Below are 24,624 nucleotides of genomic sequence, written 5' to 3'. Positions count from 1 at the left end.
TCCCCCGTAACGTAAATTATTTCAAACATGAAATCATAACCGTCCCAATAGCATATATTTTCAATCAAAAACTAAAATATGTAACTAGTGGAGCCAAGTCGTATCCAAGACTAGGAATCTTTATAGGGGCTAGACGGGGTCTTGATCTCTCTAAATTTGAGTAAATGACAAAATTTGTAGTCATTTGAGTTACAAACGTTTAAGATTTTGATCAAATAAATCAGAGTATGTATGAAGCTCAGTTAGTGTTCGTACGAAACGGTTTAAAAAGGATATGTGGAAAATATACACAAACTTGATGTATTATTATTATTATTATTATTATTAGTTCTGTAACAATATCTGACAAATAAATTAACCAAAAAAGAAGGGTCCTCATAGTTATCACAAGAGATGGGGGAGAAAACAAAACAAAAGCTGAAGCAGCCCTAACCAAACAACAGTTGGGATTGGGAAGGCCTACCTGCTTTTATGCCAGCCATCTCACAAGACTACAACTTCAGATTTAAGAAGATATACAATTGGCAGAAGTGATAAAAATTTAAGTTAAATTGCACAAAACAAAAAAAAAGGCCTATACTTCATTGTACAAACACGATGGCTTTGAATCAATTTCGATTTTAAGCCATCATTTTCTTCCTGTTCTGAAGCTATCCATCACATGAAGTAACTGAGAGACTTCTTTCTTCTAGATCCTCCTTCTCCATAGAGCTCATTCCATTGCACAAGCTCGTTCATGTTAGCAGACTCTGAGGATACGCTTGCGCAAACCTAAAAAAATGATAGTTGTATTTAGTCAAATAATATATCATGTGATATATGACAAAAGTATCATATATATTTCTAATTAAGCATCGAAGGAGTGTTTGTTGTTCTAACTTGTTCATGAGCAAATTTAAAGTCTTCCAAGTTTAAAGGCCGAATATCAGAACTTTCACTTAGAGCTGGAGCAGGTTTGCCTTCTGCTATTGCTGCAGCACTCTCCTGCCATCAAACCAAAATATAATTGAGGAAGTGACTTCATAACAAACACATTCAAATTTTGACAACACCCAAAAACTAAAGGGGAGATTTTGACACATTTAATTATTAATGGGTTAACCCTCGTTTCATTTAATTGCAAATGAGTCGAATAGAGATAAATACCAAAACTGAAAAATGGCCAAACGGGTTGAAACTTAAAAACTCACCCAGAACCCACTTCCAAAAGTATACAAGCCCCTTAATTGTCACACTCAAGTATTTACAATTGTATTTTTATTTTTTTTTTACATATAATCATCATTAGCAGATTAATTATTCACAAAAGCTAACAAAAAAGTGTTTGGGGAACAACTAGCCCGCTTTGACCCATCAATAGAATGATCAGTTTTACTGACCCCGTTTCACCATGTCCATCTTGCAGCCTCTACAACTTAATTAAACATGTTAAACCTTAATCATTTTCCCTCCGTTATAAAATAGGACATGTTCACTATTTGCCAGTTTCAAACAGAACACATTATACGGAGGAAAAACATACCTTTTTTTCTCTCTCTAATATCTCTCTAATTGGGCGGTGTGCAGCAGTGACACACAGATTCTGCAATATAGAATAATCACATTAACACCATTCACGATATATATATATATATATATATATATATATATATATATATATATATATATATATATATATATATATATAGTGTGTGTGTGTATGTGTGTGTGTGTGTGTGTGTGAGAGAGAGAGAGAGAGAGAGAGAGAGAGAGAGAGAGAGAGAGAGAGAGAGAGAGAGAGAGAGAGAGAGAGAGAGAGAGAGAGAGAGAGAGAGAGAGAGAGAGAGACTAAACCTTAAGGTCACTTCCAGAATAGCCCTCGGTCATGTTGGCAACTGCATCCAAATCCATATCTGGAGACAAATCTTCTTTTGCTAGTATAACCTTTAGGATCTTTGCTCTATTGGGAGCATCTGGTAAATTCACCATCAATCTGACATATAATAAAAAAAATGAATACATTAAAATGAATTCAATTTTCTCGAGATTAAAAAAAACAAAAAGTCATAATCTTGTAGTAGTTTACCTACGAGGAAGCCTTCTAATCACTGCCTCATCAAGATCAAAAGGTCTGTTTGTAGCTGCAAGAACAAGAACCCTTTCTGTATCTTTCGTACACAAACCATCCCAATTCACCATGAATTCATTCTTCATCTTACGCATCGCTTCATGTTCTCCTGGATTCTCCCTTCGCCCCAACATACTATCCACCTTTTACATACCAAAAAATAATCTTTATTAATGGAACTATTCAATTCAATACAGCCCTCTGGTTAAAATCAACAAATATGAAATATTTCAGAATCATACTTCGTCCACAAAGACAACACTGGGAGAAATTTTGCTAGCGAGTGTGAACACAGCCTTGACGTACTTCTCACCCTCACCGAACCACTGAATAAGAGACACGAGGATACAGAAGTGAGAAAAAAAGGTCTGTTGACTATATAAATAGAACTAATCGGCAAAAAAATTGTAAGAATTGTACCTTCGATGTGATGCTTGACATAGATATATTTATAAAGTTAGCACCAGCTTCTGTAGCTACAGCCTTAGCCAGCATAGTCTTTCCAGTTCCAGGAGGCCCAAATAAAAGAATTCCCTTGCACGGCTGTATATATATATATATATATATATATATATATATATTAAACTAATATCAGATCTAAATATCTAATACTGCTCCAATTACATATTACAGTTCAGATATTTACAGCCACGTCCTCCGTGTGTGCATAAGGTAAGAATGTAATTTGATTAGGGGGTATAAGTGAAGCTTTATCAAAAAGTTGTAAAAAAAATGAGTAGGGCGAGTCGGTTAACAGGCCAAAACAGGCTAGGTAGAAACATGTCGTTTTGGTAAGGGTCGGTCCAAATGTGTTGAACTGCAAGCACTTATTTGTCCATTTTCTTAAGACTTACTACGGATTAACTAACTAATGTGTTGATTACTATTAAAATGGTAGTTAAAAAAAATTAATCTAAATCTCTGAAAACGATTTAAAACATTCAAAACACAACCAAATCATCCTATGCATAAGCAAATGAGCGAAAATCGGCACCTGTCTAACAAAAAGCAACTAAATTTAAGTTCCTACAAACTAAGCCCTAGCTAAATAAATGTCTAACAAAAAGTAAAAATGTGAAAACCTTGGTTAATTGGCCCTTGCAGAAAAGCTCGGGTCTTTGTAAAGGGAGCATAACCAACTCCTTCAATGTATCCTTGACCCTTTCCAATGCACCAATATCATCAAATGTTACACCAATGTCACTAGGTGGTATCACATCACCTAGAAGCCTTTTCTCGAATTCATTTTCTGTCACAACATCCTATATATTTACAAATAGTCAACAAAAGTTGGTATGATCAATTGAAAATCAATTCGGTATGCAACGGTTTCAACAATTTACAACATATACGAACCACTTAAGTTAATACCTTAAGAGACTTCTTCGAGCTCTTGGATTCATTCTGGATTGCTTGGAGAATTTCAATACCATGTTGTATGCTGCCAGGTGGCCATGTTACAAACAAACAGTTACATACTCCCCCATTAAATCATAATATTAATGGGTAATATATCAAATTATTATAACAAAATAATGAGAGCAAAATGCTAAGATAAGTGAAATGTTCATATTCATATACCTCTCATTTGAAAGTACAAGTCTTGCATTTGGATCAGCTTGAGCATGTTGCATTAGATGGTGGCTTAAGGCCCAGCCAACAGCTTTCTCAGTACCTTTAATACAATTCCAAAACAGTTAACTAGTTACAATAACAATTTCTCTATCAAACGTTATATTACCTCTCTATCAAATGTCATTTCACTTATCATGTAACAAATCCTTTGTGAAGTATAATCTGTAATAAAAGATAAGAAAAGATTAAACATACCTTCGTTCGTAAGCAACTGATCCTTGATGCACAATGTCTCCAAACCGTCATATTCTATCCCAGTCCGATTGAATACCTGCAAACGTAATTGTTAAATAATTATCTGGGGTTGAACTTCAAAGATAATATGTTTGTCCCACAAAAGTTACAACAGTTATTTTCTTTTAACATTCCATAAATTCGCATCAAATGCCTTTTATGGTAACGTTAGGACTCACGAAAGGAAACGTTTTCTTAAGTTAGAAAGTATGTTTACAAGCCAAAAACCCTGTTGGTCCCCACACATTACTATGACTACTGAAAACAATATGTTGATGAAAAAAACCTATTGTGATCCTCAAGTTGCTACAAGTTAACGACATAATATCATATTTCAGACACAATATTAGCAAGAGAAAAGCAATTAATAGTTGCTCACGTTACGTAAATTATTTAGGTTTCCCTTCATCTTTAAAGTTTCGGCATCTCGATCTAATTGCTGCTTCCAGCTAGCAAGAAGGTTCTCATCCTGTAAAGACACATAAGTATTGTATACAGTAGTCAAGATACAAATTATTATAGATGGAAATTGCGATTTCGACCCATTTACAAGAAAATTAGTCAAATAGGATTGAGTTTTATTATCGCAAACAGGACGACCAATAAAGTTTGAGTATAAAAGAAAAGAATCAAATGGATTGAAATTAGCCCATAGATTTACAGTATATTAAAGGAAAAATATATTTGTTAGTCATAAATATCATACAACTTATAAGCGTATGTGTAAAAATGACAAATTCCAACTCTGGCCCGTTTATTGGTGTTACGTGTTACCCAACTGCTTGAGATACGAATCGGGAGTTTGGGTACAAACCTGAGGCATGTGAATGACGACTTTATTAGGAAAAAGTCTTGTTAAAAGCTTAGTTGACTTAGGAACCTCTTTCCCCCTTTCATGTACTCTCCCAAAACCATCCTGAAATAAAAGACATTCAACAGCATTAGAATCTTTGATTTAGCAAGGAGCTAGAAAGGCATTATTACAAAGGGCCTAAAAGCCATAAATTCCAATTTAAAAGACGCTTGGCCCTATAACGAAGCCAAGTAAACAACCAAACTTGAAGAACTGAGAGAGCATAAGCAAGCCGTAAAAAATTAACAATTCCAGTTTTGCAACAAAAGAGGCGATTGGATTTGCAGATTCAAGTAGCTTGCAAAGAAAACCATTACGACTAATATAATTTCCCTACGTAAATAATAAAATGCGTACCATCAAAACTGACATTCAAGAACGAATTATGCTAGTTCTATTTTTAAAAGTAGCACATGAATAGAGACATACAGTGATATTTACTACTTACCGAAGACGGGAAAGCCAAGTCAAGCAGAGCAGTTTGATTACTACCAAATTTTGTGAAAAGTAATCCACCAGCATGTGACTACAAGAAAACCGAATGACATGCAATTAGTAGCAAATATACTTTTATAATTTCATATATGTACCAAAGTTAACTGCATAAGAAGTATTTTGAACAACCAAGAACTAGTCTTATAGACATGAGGGTTAATATTACAGTCAAAAAGATGAATTCTACATAATGTAAGATAGCAGTATTTAGGTATTACACAGGATAAATAGTGCATCAGTATATGGTCTTATGAGATATTACCTTTTCTTTGCGAGTATCGGTGAGAGTTTGTGAACCAATTACAACAACATTGTCTGGGAGCTTTTCGAGCCAGACCTTAAAAGTTGCATATGATTCTGAGCTCCCAACAATCGACTTCTCAGCATCTTTTAGAAACAAAATAAATGGATGATTCCTACTCTCACTAGATACAACCTGGTAATTAACAACGTTTGGTCAAACAAAGTGCCATGGAATCTATAAAAAAATTTAAAAAATAATCTTAGGAAATTAAACTACCTCAAACAATGTGCTGATGAGTAGTTTATCCAAGTCTTCTACAACCGTTGAATCCAAACGAATATCACTAGCTGGTACAAATAACACCATTAACAGCAAGCTATATTAACACAATAATATGAGAATAAGAAAATTACCTGAGCAGAAATATCCATAACCCATATCACAGAGTCCACCAAAATCAACCCCATCAATAACGTGTTTGTCAAATTTTACACCAATTTTTGAGAGAGGATTGTCTTCAAAAGGTAAAAGAACCTTCCCACGCGCTCCAGAAGAAGGACCCCTAAGATGAAAAGAACAGAACAATGACAAAACTATATGTATCACTCTCAACAACAATACGAAAGGTTCAACTAAATTTGTGCACAAAAAAAAAATAGAAAAGGATTATACATTGGACTAGATGAATAAGGGACTACGCCTCCTCCAGAAGAAGAACCTATAAACTTTACTCTGTCACCTGCACAATTTAATTTTGATTGGTTAAAAAGAGGAAGACAACAAATTAAACAACGATTAAGCAGCTAGATTCACAATACCTAATTTAAATGCAGGGCTTTTGGAGGTTCCTGCAACAGAGGGGACAACGTCGACCTCCATTTTCTGTTTAAGTTCAAGGGGAGACGAAGATGGAACATTTTCATTTCCCGTAGCATCCAGTTCACTCGGGGTACTTTGCTTAGGAACATTACTAGTGATCACTTCTTTCAATAGCTCAGCTTTTGATGAAAAACGCTGAAAGAATCGTACAAATGATTCATCATTTGCAAAGAAGTATAGTATGTTGTTGATTGTGTAAATGCAGAAAGATTAAAGCTTACGCCCAGAAATGAATGGCTATCAAATATAAGCAATTTGGCCCCGTAATAATGAGCAAGTGCCTTTGCAAGCATTTCCTGATAAATTTCAGATCCTGAAAAGATGATGTATAGCAAAGCGTTATTTCAGATATTTAAACCAACTAAATGATAAGTAAACATAATTTAAACCATACCTGCAGGACCAGAAAGCAATATTCTAGGGTTCACCGTGGGGAGTTCGGAAGCATATTTAACTTTGTCTCTGTGCTTTAAGTGTATGTAAGAAGCCGCAATTAGCACCATTTTGGTATTCTCGCTGCATAAAAAAGCAGAATTTACAATTTTTTATTGCCAGATACAGGGATGATATGGTCACAAAAACATCTATAATATTACAATAGTGCCAATTAAAAATAAAACCTTAAATAATATGGGAATTCGTCAAAAGAAACTTCAACTTCTCGTCCATCAATAATCCCGGAAAGAATCTCTTCCTTCAACATTGCAGACCTAACAGGTATTGTTGGTAATAACGTTGGTTCCAATGCCTGTTAAAAAATATATTTGCTTTTAAGCCCAATCATAACTAGTAAACTGTAGTATATTAAAACCTTAAGCAAAAGAATGATTATAGAAGGCTTACATTGCCCGTTTCAACAATATTAGTGTTTAGGTTACTTCCCAAAGGTGTGCTTTTGCTTATGTCTCCAATTTCAGGTGGTCCATCATTACCAGTATGTGTAGCTGAATTTACTTCTAAACCGTCAAGCTCATCATCTTGATTACGCTGACGTGGCTCTAACCCCAAACAGGTTTTAGGATCAGTTAGACCAGTTGACTTCAAACGGGACATATCTGGTCTTATATTTGACAGTGAGGCCAGTATAGAAGCACCTGCAACAGCTGATGGATCCTTAGTCCTTTTAACAATATGAAGTGGTTTCAAGCCTCCACAACGAACAAATGTATGTGTTCTTGACAAAATATCACTTGGTAGCTGCTGGAAAATCTATTGAAATGGAAATTAAGCAAAAACAAAATGTAGAACAACAAATATAAATAATAAAATGTGCAAAGGCATTGCATAAAGGAGTGTTTTATTTGCGTATTAAACCTGATTGTCAAATTATTTGACACAAATTTTACCAAAAACCACATCCAAACACCTCATAGAATTGACTGACATAAGGGCTTATGTTAAGCAAAGGATACATAAGCATGACTGCCTAAACTTCCAAAAACAACTTCATCCCCTGATTTTAAAACGCATGTTGTACCCTTCTTAATACTATTTCCATTAACATGCACAGATCCTTTGCCTTTGATTTCAAGCACAGCAACAACACTGCCATCAAGCTTATCCTGTCGACAAATGATAAGTATGCATATGATGCAACATGAACTCCTAAAATGAAAACAATGTTGGCAAGAAATATTACAAAGTACCTCGGTAAGCTTAATAGTGCAAAGAATGGCACTTGTAGTCTTAATGATAAGATTAGCATTCTTGTTTGATCCGACTACAAAAGTGGTTGTATAAACAGTAATGGTTTGGTTCTGCAATACAATGCATTTCATAAACCATCTGCTGAATCAATAAAACTCATAAAAATTATTCAACTTTAGCCAAATAAACTAACCAATGATGACTGAGCAAATAGCCTGCACCAAGGTGTGGCCATCTCACTACTCTGATTTTGCTGTTTCCATAAAGAAACCGAACCTCTTGCCTTATCTGCTGAAACTGGCACCGACCCTTAATAACAGCCAATACAAACTCTAAGCCTTAATCCATTAATCAACTCAAAATCATACCAAAACTACAACAAATTTTAGCCTAATTGATTACATCATTATATGTTGACTTCTACTTATAGTCAACACCTTTATAACTTTTTTAACCACACTCGTACACGCATAAAAACTATTAAATTTCCGGGTGCAAAACAAGAAACACTATAGGGTCCTGTATACATACATGCAAGCATGCATACAAAAAAACTATAAAATTTATACTTCTTTAAACAGCTGGCAATTAAAAATTAACACATTATATGTTGACTTCTACTTTTATTCTAAACCCTAACAGTTCTGTAACTACACTCTTCTTACTGTATTAAAAATGCAGAACAACTAACTACTATCAGTAGTCTAATTACATACATGAACTATACATATATTTTATATACATATACATACAAATTATATACATACAGAACCAACCTTGTGCGATCGGAGTAACAACAGAAGCAGCCGGAGCGGCATCAGTCTTGGCAACACTAACAATTTCACCTTCACTGTTCCGATTAAAGCCTTCGGCGACATTTTCCGGCGGATCTAACACCGGCGGTGAACTCAATTCCTTCGAATCGTCCACAACAAGCGGTTGTGATTGTTCATGTGGCGTTGATTTCTCCGATGCACATCCGTTATCAGCCTAAAAAAATATTCAATTAAATAATACTCCGTAAATTTACAAAAGAAATTAAATTAAAAAATTTGTTTAATAAATTTATTTAAAAGAAAGGGAATAATAACATTTGGAAGCTTTTGGCGTTTGGGAGAAGGGGGTTTGTGTTCAGAAGAAGAAGACGATCGCATGTTGTTGTTGCTGCTGTTATTGTTGGGAATAGATCCACTGCGACGCGTGGACACCATAACTATCGTGTGCTTCTGTTTATTGTATTCTTCTTCGTCTTTGTTTTCTTGAAACAAAGCAGAAAGAGACGGAGGGGAAGATAGATGAGGAATCAGAGTTTCATTTTTATTTATTTATTTGCTGAAAAGGGAAAATGACAAAGGGTTAAATAACCAATTTTTTAAGTAGTAGACGTTAGATTTACTAATTTTGTTTATATTTCATTTTCAGTACCTGATGTTTCAATATTTATAGTTCTAACCCCAAGTGTTTAGTAGTACTGTGTTTGAGTGTTTGACTTTGCCTAAATTGATTTATAATTAGAAATTTATATTTCGAAATTTACCCAACTTTATTATTTCTTAATTATTTGTTGGAGTTGATGTATAAACTTTGCTATATAATTGTGGATTGTGAATGGAAATTAAATCAGAACAATTTTTTACAACATATGTTTTGTATCAAAAATAAATAGATTGGATTAATACACGTAGAACCAAATACACGTCGTGTTAGTTGTATTGTTTAAAAAAATTAAATATCATATATCTACCTTGAAATCGAATCCGAAGACAAATGATACTAAAAAACTGGTAAATATTTTACAGTTATATTTTATTATCACGTATAAAAATGATAGCATGTGAAATGAACAAATTAGACAGATTGAATAGTAACTACGTTTTGAACAGTAACTACGTTGTTACTATTATTGATAACTAGCCTTTAAGAGCCCGTGCGTTGCACAGCGGGTCCTATTTAAAAGTTAGTATAAAATGTTAATGAAATTCTTACAAAAGGAACACAACATCGTAAATATAAAACTTAACAGTTGACATGTAAACAAACAATGTTCGAATTCAACAAATGCAATTAAGTTGTTGAAATTATTGATAAAAAGATACATAAAGATAGACATCACCTTCACTAAACTCGTAGGTTCATGATTTGGCATCATGTACTTTGTGGTGTCCTTAGTAACCCACTTTATAGGAAATATATGCATGTGAAAAATATAAATGAGTATATTTATATTTTAGATATGAACGGTTAGATTAGTTATTTCAAATTTGGGTAATTAGCATTCTTACCAATTTTTCAATTTCTGGATGAAGTATGATTATTTGACACATAGGAACCATGCCTTGAGGATTAAACTTTTCAACACCGCTCGAGTCAATAAAGATCATGCGTATATTTGTTTTCTCAATTTCTTCAAAAATGAATACGTCTTTTGGTTTAAGGTCATGATCCTTAATTACATTAGTCCAACCGTGACTGAACAGAAATTCGTCTTGAGATACTGTAACGACCCGGCTTTTTCGACTTGCTTTTGTGCCTTGTATTTTTGCGAAACTGCGTATTTGTGCGTACTGCGTTACTTTATTACTCTGGAACCTTGGCACACGTGTTTTATATTCATATATACTTTAAAACGTGCCTTGGTATGATTAGAATGCTTAACTTGTCCATTGGATGCTTTATAACCGTTAGCGTTACTTGCCGTTACGATTAAAACGCGGACTGCGCGTACGTTTGACTTTTGTTGGAACCGGAACTTTTGGACAACGAAATATTAATTATTATTTTATAATAATAATTACTTGGGCCTTTGGATGCTTAATTTTATTTATTTAATTGCTAAAGCCCAATAGTTAGCCTTTTTGGACTTTTTACCTTGTTGGGCTCAAGCCCACCCTACTCTAGCTAGTGACCCAATTAATTAGCCCAAATATATTTACTAGTGGCCCATAATAATAAATAAATAAATAAATAATTAGTGAGTCATGCTAGCATTATGGATAAGGATAATTAACTTTGTTACATAAGATTCTAGCAAAAGGACACACTTTAGACACCATTAGCCAAAAAGTAAACTTTTTGTCCTTCCCCTCCCCCTCCATAAACCATCCACCACCACCACCCTAGATCTTGCCATGTCATCAATCCATGTGATCACTCTTTGCTTATAAATACTAGCCTTTAGCCTCTCATTTCCACACTTGATCATTTTGGTTTTTTTTTCACACACTTGTTCTTTCTCTCTTTCTTTCCTTTCTAGCATTACTTGTAAGTCTTCTTTTCCTTCTTCTTTTCCTTTTCAAATTCATGATCATCATCATCATTTTATGGAGATCAAAGTTCCTTTTAGCTTTGATCTTACTTATATCTTGTTGATTCAAGCATGAATCTTTCAAGAACATGGAAGATTCAAGCTTTTAGCTTGAATCTTCATAACTTTTGTAGATCTACTTCTTTTATACTTTAAGCTTTCTATTTTATGATAAAGATTCAAACTTTTATTTGTAATCTTCATGCATCTTCAAGATCCAATCTTTATGCTTCAAGATCTTCAAGAACAATCAAGATGCAAGCTTTCTAGCTTGAATCTTCATATCTTTTTGTTAGATCTAAGTTCTTTTTGCTTTGATCATGTTGTTTTATGAAAAAGATTCAAACTTATGTTTGTTATCTTCATTTATCTTAAAGATCCAAGCCTTATGCTTCAAGATCTTCAAGAACACTTAAAGGTTCAAGCTTTCTAGCTTTGTAACCTTGTAACTTGTGTGAAATGGATCCAAGCTCTCTAGCTTAGGGTTCCATCACCTCTTTTGACTTAGATTGTGTTCATACTTGTTAAATTGATGTAAAGTTTGTAACTTTAGTTGTTATTGTGACTTGTATTAGTGTTAAGACTAAGGATATGATGTAACCTTGGTTCATCATCCATCTAAGACTCATGAATGAGTTGTATTCTTACTTGGTCTTAACATATTATGTATTGATGGTGAATCTTGGTCAAAGTGATGTTAAACCATCAACGAGTTGTACACTTGAAGCTACAAGCATCAAGGATGAGAACCGTGATGGGCATCGAGCACCAAGAACCCCACCGGAGCACTTGTCCACTGATTTTCGTATATGATCAGACCACCTGGGCTACTGTAAAGTTGATTTTTAGTTATTTTGGTTCGAGTAGATGATTTTCCGTTTAGGCCTCGTCTTAATCCGAATTACGTTTTAGGATTTATGGCCCTCCGAGAGTCACTACACCCTATTAATGTTGTGCTGAAATTTCTGACCTACTCGCACTTAAACCGTCGCCACGGTCAAACGAAGACGAGTTAGGTCCTGAAAATCGGTCAGCTGTTAGGGGACTCATATACGGAGCCATAGCCACTGACCATGCATCTTTTCGATTTACGTAGAGGTCGTAGAAGCTGACCGAAGTCAGCCTATTGTTTCGATCTCTATTCTTGTCAAACTCACTTAGCTTTTATGATGATGAATGATGATGATGATGACACTTAAACTTATTTTATGCACTATTAGAACTTATTAAGACAACCTACTGACCTAGTAACCTTTGATTTAGGTTGACGACCTTTCGGACCGACTTACTACTTGCGTACTTTCATTACCGACTTTACCGCTTTTATCACTGTGAGTTATAGCATTCCCTTTTTACTTTAACTTATTTTGGGAACTGAGAATACATGCGGATTTTATGTTTTACATACTAGGCACGAGTACTTAAACTTTATATATGTGTGGGTTATATAACGGCATAAACATTCCCTTTAGCACGGTAACGTTTAGTCATTGGTTTTTGAACCGGTGAACGCGAATTTTAGATATGGATCCATAGGGTTTGACATCCCCACTCGGGCTAGTCGCGCTAGCATTTAACGGGTGTTTAATACTTCGTAAGTCATACGCACTTGCCAAGTGCACTTTCAGGGGGTTATAAACGTTAAGTCTAGTTACCGGGTGCCCACGGTTATACATATACTTATTCATACTGATTTGAACATACTGTTTTGATACGCTGTTTGCAGCACTGAAATCTCGTGGCCTACGTTACATTACTGATACAAACAAACTATAGCTCACCAACATTCGTGTTAACTTTTTAAGCATGTAATTCTCAGGTGCTTAGACGATGTTGCTTCCGCTGTTAGCCTTGCTATTCTAGTCTCGGTGTATAGACTTGCTGTTACAGACTTGCTGTGTTAGACTTCCGCTGCATTACTTAGAGATGTCTCAAGCATAGAACTTTTACTTTGCATTCGCAACTTATGTTATTTTCAGAACAATAGCTTTGTAATGACCTTAGTATCATGTACTCATGTTAATGTTTCTTATTCATCTTTTGTAAAAACGTTATCTTTTATGAATGCATATCGGTTTTCAAACAGCATATAGTGTTTGACCTTGTAATGATCCTGTTGTTGATGTACTGTACACGATGATTTTGTACGGGGCGTCACAGATACGTCCCTGGTTTGAATGTAATGGAGTCTCGATCAAGCTTTAGGCAGCATCTGTTTAAGAGCATAAAAGAGCACATTTTAATTTTTTTATGATTTATATATGTAAAATGTTGAAAGATTTAGTAGGAAGGAATTGTGTTATAAAATAAAAATAACATTACCATTTCTTTCTCGTTAGGATATCTCAAGACTTTGAAAAAGGAAGGACGTGTAATCTCGGTAGCCATGTAGGTAGAATCTGATGCAGAACTTTAAAAATTAGTAAAACAATGTCTTAAATACAGATGAACTGAAATATACATGGAAAATGTATATTGTGAATGTATGTCATGTAATAGTAGTTTTCAATTTTATAAATAAGAAATTTCAATTCTATGTTATGACATGTAAGAAGGAAATAAGACTATGTTGGTAAAGATATACCATTTTTTGTTTTTAGGAATTAATTAGTTGTTTTAAATGACAAAAATCCCTTAATCAGATATCCATTTTGTGATTCCAATTTTGACCACAAAATGTCAATTACTCTGTTAGATTTATTACAAATAAGAGGAAGTCAATTACAAATTAACATTGTATTGTATATGTAATATGACGTCAATTGATTCAAGTCTGAAAAATATCAACTTAGGAGTCAATTATTATCGATTAGAAAAAGGCAATACACTTTTAAGGACATGAAATAACCGAACCTCTAAAAAAATTAAATTAACAAAAGTTTTAGTGGTCATAAACGAAACAAACAAATGGCAAGGTAATAAATATTAGACAATGAAAGAAAAGATTAAGTGATGTTACTCAAGGTCTTTCAATTCCAGATTTATATATTTCGACTTGTCATCAGTATTGAACCCATAGGATTTGGGCTCCCTATCATAGTACTGAACATTTCCAATTACATCTGCAACAAACGTTAATTTTAAGAGCAAGTAAAAAATAGAAGTTAGTATCTTTTTATATTATTAATGATGCATATAAGTATTAATCATTGGTAATGTATATTATATTTGTTTGTAAATGTTATACCTGCTGTATGTTTTTCAGGTAGTTGGCATGTTAAAAGATCAGTAAAAGGGATGAACCTAAAGCCATTGTTGCCACTCCAGTCATTGAAGGGACGGGTATGATAGATGACTTGTTAAATATCATCAACCTTGAACTATGAACCCAATGATTAAGCTTATTGATGTTATGATTGTTCTGGACGAATATGTTTTGAACAATAAAAGCTTCTTGCTCTTTGAGAAGTTGTTCATGTTTCTTTTTCATTTGATTTTTCAGAGTAATACAAATACGATCTCCCTAGTATAATTTTTGGGAAAAAAATATCATTAATTAAATACAGTATGCTTTTACATATATAATGACATAGTAAATAAGAAAATGATTAAACAACAAAAAAGTCAGAGTAATACAAAAATCCTAAAGCAAAAGTAATATTATTAATGATTAATAACATCTCTACCAAATATAAAGCAAAATATATAAATCCTAAAGCAAACTTTAAAACATTACATGTTACATAAAAAAATAAGACTTCATAGTTCAAGCAACATTTACCTTCAATCTACGTTCTTGAGTCCAAAAAATTCCCATACACATCAGCCCATCCAGAGCCCAAAAGGAATCCATTAAGTCCACTATTATGATTGTAGCCCTTGTATTTAAAATCCCATAAACTTTGGTCCACCATTAAGAATACATTCAACTACACATACCTATACCTATAACAACTATAACAAATAGGCCTAACAGTTAAAGAAAGTACTATAATCCCATCGCACATTTTTAGAAACCCAGATAAACGACTATTCAGCCCACTAATCAAATAATCAATAACAATCCCAACATAGAAATTTTGATTTCCAACCAAACCACGAATCATATAGTAGCACTTATAACCCAATTCACTTTCGGAACAATTGAAAAAGCCAAAATACTCTAATTCAACACACCATATGCAATAATAACCCATAGTTATAATCCAACACCATTCTTGACCCGGTGTAAGTACACACAGGGGCGAATCTACACCATATGGTGTATGGTGTGGAGTCCTATGACCTCATTAGTGGGAAAAAAATTTATACAATGTACCTTTCAAATTGTATAGGACACCACTAAATTTAGCTATATGACCTCATATATATTTTTAAAATGTAAGGCTTTTTGAAGGTAAACAACCACTAAAGTAGCCATTAAATTTAATTAGTTTTGGAAAAAAAAATTAGGACCCCATTGAATTTTCATCCTGGATTCGCCACTGAGTACACAGTAACAATCATCACCCAAATTCCATTTGTTCTGGCAGATTTGACCCAAAAGCACAAGTACAAATCCATTTTCGACCCAAACCAGTAATATAGTAATAGAAATATCATCCCAAGTGAACATGTTCATACCAACTTTGACCCATAAATCAACTATAGCAACAACATTGACCAAGTATAATCCGTTACAATTTTTATATTAGTCTTAAATGGATGAGATGTAAGCATATTCTATCAATTGACAATTATCCGATGATTGTAAAGCCAAATCCGTTATTACCTTCAACATGTATTAAAACGTAACATGAACTATATTTAAAATAACCTTTAAAAACAACAAAGAATATAACACTATACACAGCAGTACACTAAGAATAGTTGCAAAGGAAAACTTAAAGATAATACCTCCAGTATCCATAGATCGGTAGGTACCAACTATAGCCGAAAAAATGCATGCACCTTCAACAAACACCAAAAGTCAAAATCGTACATCGTACATAAAATCAAAATACTTAAATGTAAATCCTACCATAAAATTAAAGGTTGTCTGTTGACTGGAGGTTGTGCGTACAGACTGTTCCATAAAAACAGAACCCTCGCTGCAGTTAGCCTGATCCCTAACAATTGCAGCTGCAGCTGGAACCGATGGGTTCCTCACAGGCATAGTTTATTCCTCTGTTGTAAAGAGCACCTACTCACTAACTGCCGAGGTGACACAGCCGATGAAATCGAACCCAAATTGACAATACCTGATTGTATAGCACATGCATCATCATTATTATCACTATTATTACCATACGACAACAAACAATATAAAAAACCGAATATTGAAAACATACGTGTAACAATAAACTAAACGCATCAAAATACATAAGAAACGTAGAGTAACAACCAATAAAATAGATACCAAAACATGACAAACACAATATAAAGTAAAAAAAAAAAGATACAATCAATAATAAAACGCACTACCTTCAGCAAACTATGCGAAAAGTGGTATATGAATTATCGTATGGAAAATACCGGTTTTAGAGATTGCTACACACTAACGGGCAGTGTACCCGATCGTGTAGTAGTATAGTAACTGGTTTAGTTCCGTGTATCGTTCCAAGGACAGTTATATCAGTCAAACTAGAATTAGAAACTATATTATGATTAACTAAGTGAATGAAAGTTAAAAGTACAAGTTTTATGTTTTGATGGCTATTTAACGATTTAGCCAAATCAAAGAAGGTTAAATGTAAAAATAATATTTTTGTCTTTTAAGTTTATGAAATGATGATAAATACAAATAAAGCAAGTAAGATAGTTTTGAATTAAATCAAAGAGATGAAATGTTTATCTAGATATTTTACCCTCGGTATTGGATGTATTTTTAGATATTAAGTCCTGATTGAATAATTATGTGTGTAGTTATCTAATAGGTTCACTAAGAGTTCTCTCGGATAAACACGCAAATACAATAACAAGATCAAGGGTTCCCTTTTCACTATGGTTCTTGTATTTGTAATCAAATAACTATAAGCATGCTAATCACCTAAATCGACTCGCCAAGAGTTCTCTTTAGCAAGTACTCAAACTAGAATTACTAAGCGAGGATTCCCTATAACTTAGACCTTTTAGTTTGTGACTAGTTGATCAACAAAATCAAAGACTTGAATAACAATTGTCTTTGCGTTCGCTCTACACAATTCATTCCTGTTTTGTTTAACCGTTTTAATCTAGTTTACCCCCTTGGTCTGGTTTAGCAAACAATCAATCTAAGACAAGTTGATTGTAAATCAATATGATACATCAACAAGAGTTCTCTTTATCAACAACATATCAATTAACTAGATACAAATGATTTTAACAACAATAAGCATGGTTCTTAATTCAAGCTTCAATCTATCACGCATAATACATTCAATCAATAAGATTACATCCAATACCTTGGTTATTAATCTAGACAAACATTATAGAAACTAGCCAACAATCATGGTAACAGACAACAATACAATCAAATTATTAACTGAAATCATTGCTGAGAACAAGTAAATAACCTACAAGAACAAGAGTTCTTGGATGAAAAAGGTTTTGATGGATGATGCCTTGATGTTGAGCCTCTTCAAAGAGGTTGGAGTTCTCCAATTTGCTCCTGAAAATCGCCTCTAAACTCCCTGGTTCGTATTCTCATTCAACAGTCACTCAAAAACTGAAGTTTTAAAGTGAAGAAATTAGGTAAAAAGCCAAAAAGTCGGCCACACCTACTACGGGACGTCGTCCCAAAATGCAGGACGGCGTCCCGAATTAAAGGTCAAGACGGCGTCTCGAACCCCCTAGACGGCGTCCCAGATCAAAAGCCAGGACGGCGTCTTCAATCCCTGGACGGCGTCCCGAATTACTGATTTTGACTGTTTCGTTTTCTTTTCAATATTACTTCATTCAGACGAAGCCTATCACCTTGGAAGATTTGTTTTATCATTTTAGAGTGCTATCTTGACCCTAACTCGTATCAGGATCAACCAATGTCATAAATCATCAAAATTCTTTGTAAATCATTCTTCCGATATAAACTTGCGCATCTTGGTTTATTATTTGTAGAACACCTTCATCATCCTTGATTCTAGAGCGTTTTTAATGATATTTCGATAGATATATATGATGTTATTGAGCAATATCAAAACACCCCACACTTAAACCTTGCTTGTCCTCAAGCAATTCTTTCGTTACAAAGTAGAACAATATCAAACATAATCACACAATATAGATTACAAATATTACATGAATCACTCGTAACACACAAAACACACACGTTGATATGAAACACAAGTCACACTATATAAAACACACGCTTTAAGTAACACACTCACGCTATATACACTATGGAAACACACGCTTTAAGTATAGTACACTTTTATTGAAATCACTCGCACGCTATATTCACAATGGAAACACACACACACATTTTTGGTAGATTAGAGCCAAGTATCCGAAAAATTTGATCCGAGGAAAATCAGGACCTTGATGAAAACGTTTTATGGTTTTGAAAATATCATGCTAGTTTTTAATACTAGACACGTTTTCCGATTTTGTCGGATTTTCTGAATTTTGAAAAATGAGTGCGGGTTTCCCGCTATTGGTCAAGCCAATCCCTCCCACGGTACCTAACATCATGAGATGTCGGTAGAAAATAATGTGCTTAGGAGGATACACATTACGTCCGGATATCATTGACAATTATGAGGTAATCATCTAATCCGTTAAATCAATCATTAAGATTGAGGTTCATCAGTCTTAAAAGCTGATATCTTACCTTTCTGGAGGTTATCCTTCCGGGGATCTGATAAATCACTAACATTTTGTGTATACATGGTGCCCCCCCGTTTTACTAGTTAATCCCCCTCATTGAGACAAACCTTGACTACCAGTTTCCCTGTTTGACGTTGAGGCCTGGTAGATTTCCAGTCGATGTTAGTAATGACTTTTCAAGAGTTTTTATCACCCTACAACTGGTCTGGACTACATCTTCTGAATTGAATCAGTAAGTGTGTCATTCGGAAGACTTTACTTCCTTAAGGATGGAATGGATACATCCTATTGGTCATAATAGGTGGTCGGACGCAACATTGTCCTTGTTAGGAGAAACAATGAGGATCGTCCTTAAGGTTTTCGATCTGGCGCGAGATCCGGTTTCCGACCACGCTATACAATCACCGCTCTCTCACGGTTTACACTCGTTTTGGTACAAGTGACCTACAAGTTAGCTTACTAAACTAGTAGGATTTTCATTCAAATAATTGAATGATAGTGCAACTTCAAAGACTATTAATAATTTAAAATGTAAACCAACATTTATTTTCTAGATTTTAAGACCATAATGTGTATAATGTGGTTTTTGGGCTTTTAATCGTTTTTAAGGCTACTTGAAAATTTTAAATTTTTTTTAAATAATCTTATAATCAATTAAGTTTATAAAATATCTTTTAAAAATTTATATTTATAACGGAAATTCGGTTGTTATACCTGATCTTAATCCGTCGATAAATTTTAAAATCAATTTATAAAATTTAACCTTTTACAAGTTATGTTGCCTTGAACGCCTTAATTTTAGTAAAACGAGTTCCCGATAAATTTCTACTCCCCACCCCACACTTGAGATCATGCAAGGCCCTCATTGCATGAAATCAGAAAAAGGATTAAATTTAGAGGGCAAAGTGATAGGGCGATTGTAGAAATTTTCAATTTTTTAACCTGTAAATCGTGGAACATGTAGACGGATGCTGCTGAACTTACTGCCAGCATAAGGGCATCGTCCAGTCCGCGATTATCATCATACACACATCATAATATCAAATGTCGCTGAACTTAATGCCAGTCTTTGAAGTTCAATCATGCTGCACAAATTAACAAACCACACAAATCACAATAAAAATAACGGTGTTTTTACAACCACAACCGTTTATCAAACCACACCATTAGTACATTATTACAAACCGAAATATTGTCTAAAATCACACCACACAAATTAAATTGTCGCAAAACAAAGTACAAAATGATCAAAGGCACGCAGGCCTAGTTATCAAACGGCCAAAAATAATTACCCGAACCATCTCTGTACGGGCGTCCCTGTGGATATTGCTGCTCAAATCTGTTCCGAGCATCCTGCAACGCAGCGGTATTATCATAAATCGGGTGAGGCGGAGGTGGGTTTTGAGGATCCGTGTAATATTGGGGTGTTAGACGTGTCGTCCCATAGTACTGCTCGGGGTTGGAATAAAACAACTCTGAGTTATGGTTATTCCAATCAATACCATAACTCATCCATCCCTGATCGTGCACTTGAGCAATCTGTCGTTGCTCCATTCACTGCTGACTACCCCACATTCGATCGTTGTGCATCCTTTGTTCGTTCGGGCTCAACCTCATGTTATTAACACTACCAACCAAACTGTCCCAACTCGATTGGGACGGATGCCACGGAACCTGTTCACCGACGTTAGTCTGTGCCTCCATTTCCGCCTCCTCTTCCTGCTGCTGCTCTTGCTGAACACCACTGCCACTTGCGTCACCTGCACCAACTGCCACAAAAGGTACCAAATGCCCATTTCTATCTTTCATAATGATTTCAGCATTAATATAAAAAACCTTTTTTAATGGTTTCATTACGCTCGTGTACTCCTGTAATCTACTGAAATCAATGTTAAAATGTCGGGCAATTCGGGTGATGTAGTGGCCTCCCAGAAGTGGCTTCCGTAGCCGTGTCTCAGTCGCAATGGCAAGGAAATAATTACCGATTAGCCCAGGAATGTCGGTATAGGAACCCCGCTTGATTTGATCCATAATCCACAAATCTAATGTTTTCACCTTCTCATGACCCTCAATCCTCGCATTAAACGTGCATGCGATGAGTCGATGAAGCAGCTTATCATCCCGGGCTGCGATTTCGTTGTACCTGTGCTTGCTTGATCTAAAATGTGCAGGCGCATTATTTGGCTTACAAATTCTGCGCCAATAAGAAGTGTCATCAAAAACATGTCGGCCAACGTAATCAGAAGCCCGTAAGTATTCACCTAACTGATTATCGGTGAATTCCTCAAAAATTCCCAGAACTCTACAAAGCTGTAAACTGCTTATACCCCTATCTTGGCCCCCGAGACGAAACCGTAGAAACTCATTCGATAAATAATCGCTGACATTGTTAAACCGCATGGTAGAGTAAAATTCTTTAAGCAGCACCGGATAGATTGGTTCATTGATGCTAAAAACCTGTTCCCAAACGTGGGTGACTACTCTACCGTAAGGAATGGCGAGTAAATTAGAAACATGTCGGCGCATGCCCGCCTCTTCCAATGGCCCCCAGATAAAATACCAAGTTGCATTAATCGGCCTACGGTTTATTCTCTCAAATGTTTCCGTATAGTCTTCATCGTTCTGAACCTGTGTTAACCAAACTCGAGGATCGTTTAGATCCTCCTCCTCTTCTTCTCCGGAAGACGATGATGAATGATGTTGTTGTTGTGGTGGTGGTGGTTGTCGTGGAGGAGCCAAACCTGCTGTCCTTCCTCTTTTTGCCGGTCCTCTTCTGCTTGATTGTCCCTGCAAAACATTATACACCAAACCAAAAGAACATAGAAACCGTCGTGTTAATGTTAGCTAAAAACATAACCGAGTAGCAGGAGAACTTCATCATTCAATTCCTAGTTCAAAAGCATTATGATTCATTTAAACGAAAGTGCATGTTCACAATTTTAAACCAAAGTCAACCAAAGTCAACATGAATTCGTTAGTACACCTTCAAAAAAAATGAAAATCATAACTTCACAATGTAGCACAAACTTAGGACTCAAAGATTCAAGTATGTTGTGTCATAGGTCATAACATTTAACTTTGCATTCTAATCATATTCATCACAAATCATAATACAATTTTCACAATTTTTAGCTCAAATGACCATCTTAACATCATACATTATGGCATTCCATTCCATTAATTTGATTCAACAGGCCCTTACAAATGAAAAACAAGCATACACATTTCATAAATTCATTACAATTCAACAATATGCTTAGAAATTCACTAACATTCAAAAATGACCCGGCCAAGTTGACATCAACATCACCAACACAATCATATACTTCACAAGAATCATAAACATCATACATAAACTCAACATCATAAATTAAGCATCCCAAATTCGGATTTAATTTCTACAAACCCTAGAATCATGAACAAACCCTTAAAAACATGTAATCTTTGCAAAATAAACACATTAAGGGCAATTAAACTACTAAGGTATGTTAATCTTAACAATAATCATGCAAATCAAACACCCCACACTTATCCTTCACCAATTTATAGATATAGACATACAATTCAAGTAATTGATAAAGAAAAGTGTAAAAATGGAGTATCCATACCAAAAAGTTCATGATTTGAAGCTTGAATTTGAAGAAGAAATCGTGAATTTGAGGTAGAGATTAGGGTTTTTGGAGAGTGGTACGTGTTAGGGCAGAGAAAAATAGAGAAGAGTGTGTTTTGTGGATAAGAAATGAGTGGGTAGGTGTATAAAACGCGTATTATTTTCTGAATCAGGGGTTCAGGACGGCGTCTCGGCCAACAGGACGGCGTCTCGGTTTAAGAGTGGGGACGGCGTCTAGCGTTTTGGGACGGCGTCCCGGTTTGTAATGTGGGACGGCGTCTAGCGTTTTGGGACGGCGTCTCGATTCTTTAAGTGGGACGGCGTCTAGGGTTTTGGGACGGCGTCCTGTTTCACTAAAACTCACTGATCAGATTTTCTGAGTCGCGCGTGTTTAGAGGTCATACGTTAATCATTTTGTACCAAACTAAAATTTATCGTGCACACAATACAAACCTAATTACAATTGTGAACCCGTTTTTTTTTTTTACGAGTCGTTCACCAAACTCGTCCCCATTTAGATTTAGGCGTTTTTCTTGAAGTTGAGGCTAACCTCATCCTCAATTTCTAGGGGACCATCAACATAGTGTTTGACCCGGTGGCCATTCACTTTAAAAATATCACCCTTCCCGTTCTCCATTTCGACTGTACCATAAGGGTACACCTTTCTAACAACAAACGGTCCCGTCCATCGGGACTTAAGCTTTCCGGGTGATAACTTGAAACAGGAATTATAAACAAGGACACGATCGCCTTCCATGAATTCCTTTGGACGTTTCAATCTTTTGTCGTGCCATTGTTTGGTTTTTTTCTTGTAAATTAGAGAGTTGTCATAGGCTTCAAGCCTCAACTCGTCTAATTCATTTAGTTGGGTCAAACGTAACCGACCCGCTTCTTGGTAATCCAAATTGCATGCCCTTAGCGCCCAATGTGCTTTATGTTCAATCTCCAACGGGAGATGGCATGCTTTTCCGTATACCATACGGAAAGGAGTTGTTCCAATCGGTGTTTTGTAGGCCGTGCGAAAAGCCCACAATGCATCGTTTAACTTGGTTGACCACTCTTTGGGATTGTCACCAACGGTCTTTTCAAGTATGCGTTTTAATGACCGGTTGGTGTTTTCTACTTGCCCACTCGTTTGGGGATGATAAGATGTCGAAATTTTATGGATTACTCCATATCTTTTCAACACCTTTTCCAATTGCTTATTGCAAAAGTGGGTGCCCCGGTCACTTATAAGAGCTTTTGGTGTGCCGAACCTAGAGAAAAGTTCCATAAAAAAGTTTACCACTACTCGGCCATCATTTGTTGGTAGAGGTTTTGCCTCCGCCCATTTAGAAACATAATCTATGGCGACAAGTATGTAGAGGTAAGAATGAGATTTTGGAAAGGGGCCCATAAAGTCAATTCCCCAAACATCGAACACCTCGCATACTTGGATGCTTTGTTGAGGCATTTCATCCCGTTTAGTTATTTGACCGGCCTGTTGGCACGCGTCACAAGCTTTACAGACAGCGTAGGCATCTTTGAATATGGTAGGCCAATAGAAACCGGCCTCGTAAACTTTCTTCCTCGTGATTTGGGGACCAAAGTGCCCACCTGTGGGACCAAGGTGACAGTCAAGTAGAATTTCGGTGCATTCCTTTCCTGAAACACACCGACGGATTATCCCATCGGGACACTGTTTAAAGAGATATGGGTGTTCCCAAAAATAGTATTTTAAGTCACTAAAGAATTTCTTTCTTTTCTGGTGTGACATACCCGTTTCAAGGAATCCACCCGCAAGATAGTTGGCAATGTCTACAAACCATGGATCATCAATTTTCTCAACTCTCATGAGATTTTCATCAGGAAAATTATCTTGGATAACGGTCTCATGTAGAACCCCAAGATTCGG

At 35.4% G+C, this 24,624-nt stretch overlaps 1 protein-coding gene and 2 long non-coding RNA genes across 3 annotated transcripts; all 3 read right to left on the bottom strand.

Annotated features, from left to right (window-relative positions):
- Positions 1-316: 316 nt before the first annotated feature.
- LOC139848045 (uncharacterized) lies at positions 317-9,409 on the bottom strand. The gene is made up of 28 exons (XM_071837781.1): positions 9,186-9,409; positions 8,871-9,084; positions 8,288-8,403; positions 8,094-8,204; positions 7,860-8,009; positions 7,291-7,656; positions 7,068-7,195; positions 6,842-6,963; positions 6,669-6,760; positions 6,387-6,582; positions 6,241-6,307; positions 5,982-6,130; positions 5,845-5,915; positions 5,587-5,760; positions 5,278-5,355; positions 4,791-4,892; positions 4,356-4,445; positions 3,938-4,013; positions 3,689-3,782; positions 3,479-3,548; positions 3,190-3,369; positions 2,528-2,650; positions 2,350-2,433; positions 2,066-2,250; positions 1,834-1,972; positions 1,523-1,582; positions 880-984; positions 317-771 (listed from the first exon to the last, which is right to left on the bottom strand). Exons 1-28 carry the CDS (start codon positions 9,303-9,305, stop codon positions 658-660), a joined length of 3,576 nt encoding a protein of 1,191 aa, XP_071693882.1. The 5' UTR covers positions 9,306-9,409; the 3' UTR covers positions 317-657.
- A 4,163-nt stretch (positions 9,410-13,572) lies between these two features.
- On the bottom strand, positions 13,573-14,856 carry LOC139848254 (uncharacterized). The gene is made up of 4 exons (XR_011759893.1): positions 14,586-14,856; positions 14,358-14,460; positions 13,721-13,797; positions 13,573-13,610 (listed from the first exon to the last, which is right to left on the bottom strand). It is a non-coding gene; the product is annotated as an uncharacterized lncRNA (long non-coding RNA).
- Positions 14,857-14,893: 37 nt separating this feature from the next.
- On the bottom strand, positions 14,894-16,568 carry LOC139848253 (uncharacterized). The gene is made up of 3 exons (XR_011759892.1): positions 16,359-16,568; positions 16,235-16,288; positions 14,894-15,292 (listed from the first exon to the last, which is right to left on the bottom strand). It is a non-coding gene; the product is annotated as an uncharacterized lncRNA (long non-coding RNA).
- Between the last annotated feature and the right edge of the window lie 8,056 nt (positions 16,569-24,624).

The sequence above is a fragment of the Rutidosis leptorrhynchoides genome, chromosome 5, assembly GCF_046630445.1.
Source record: "Rutidosis leptorrhynchoides isolate AG116_Rl617_1_P2 chromosome 5, CSIRO_AGI_Rlap_v1, whole genome shotgun sequence".
Taxonomy (NCBI): Eukaryota; Viridiplantae; Streptophyta; class Magnoliopsida; order Asterales; family Asteraceae; genus Rutidosis; species Rutidosis leptorrhynchoides.
The sequence above is the reverse complement of the archived record's forward strand: the minus strand, read 5'-3'. Positions and strand labels throughout refer to the sequence as shown.

Excerpts from the sequence above, each read along its gene's own strand:
- LOC139848045 (XM_071837781.1), bottom strand. The coding sequence starts at position 9,305 with ATGGTGTCCACGCGTCGCAGTGGATCTATTCCCAACAATAACAGCAGC. Across the intron at positions 7,196-7,290 it reads ATATTGTTGAAACGGGCAAT|GCATTGGAACCAACGTTATT; the intron begins GTAAGCCTTCTA and ends ATTTTTTAACAG. Across the intron at positions 985-1,522 it reads TATTAGAGAGAGAAAAAAAG|GAGAGTGCTGCAGCAATAGC; the intron begins GTATGTTTTTCC and ends GTTTGATGGCAG.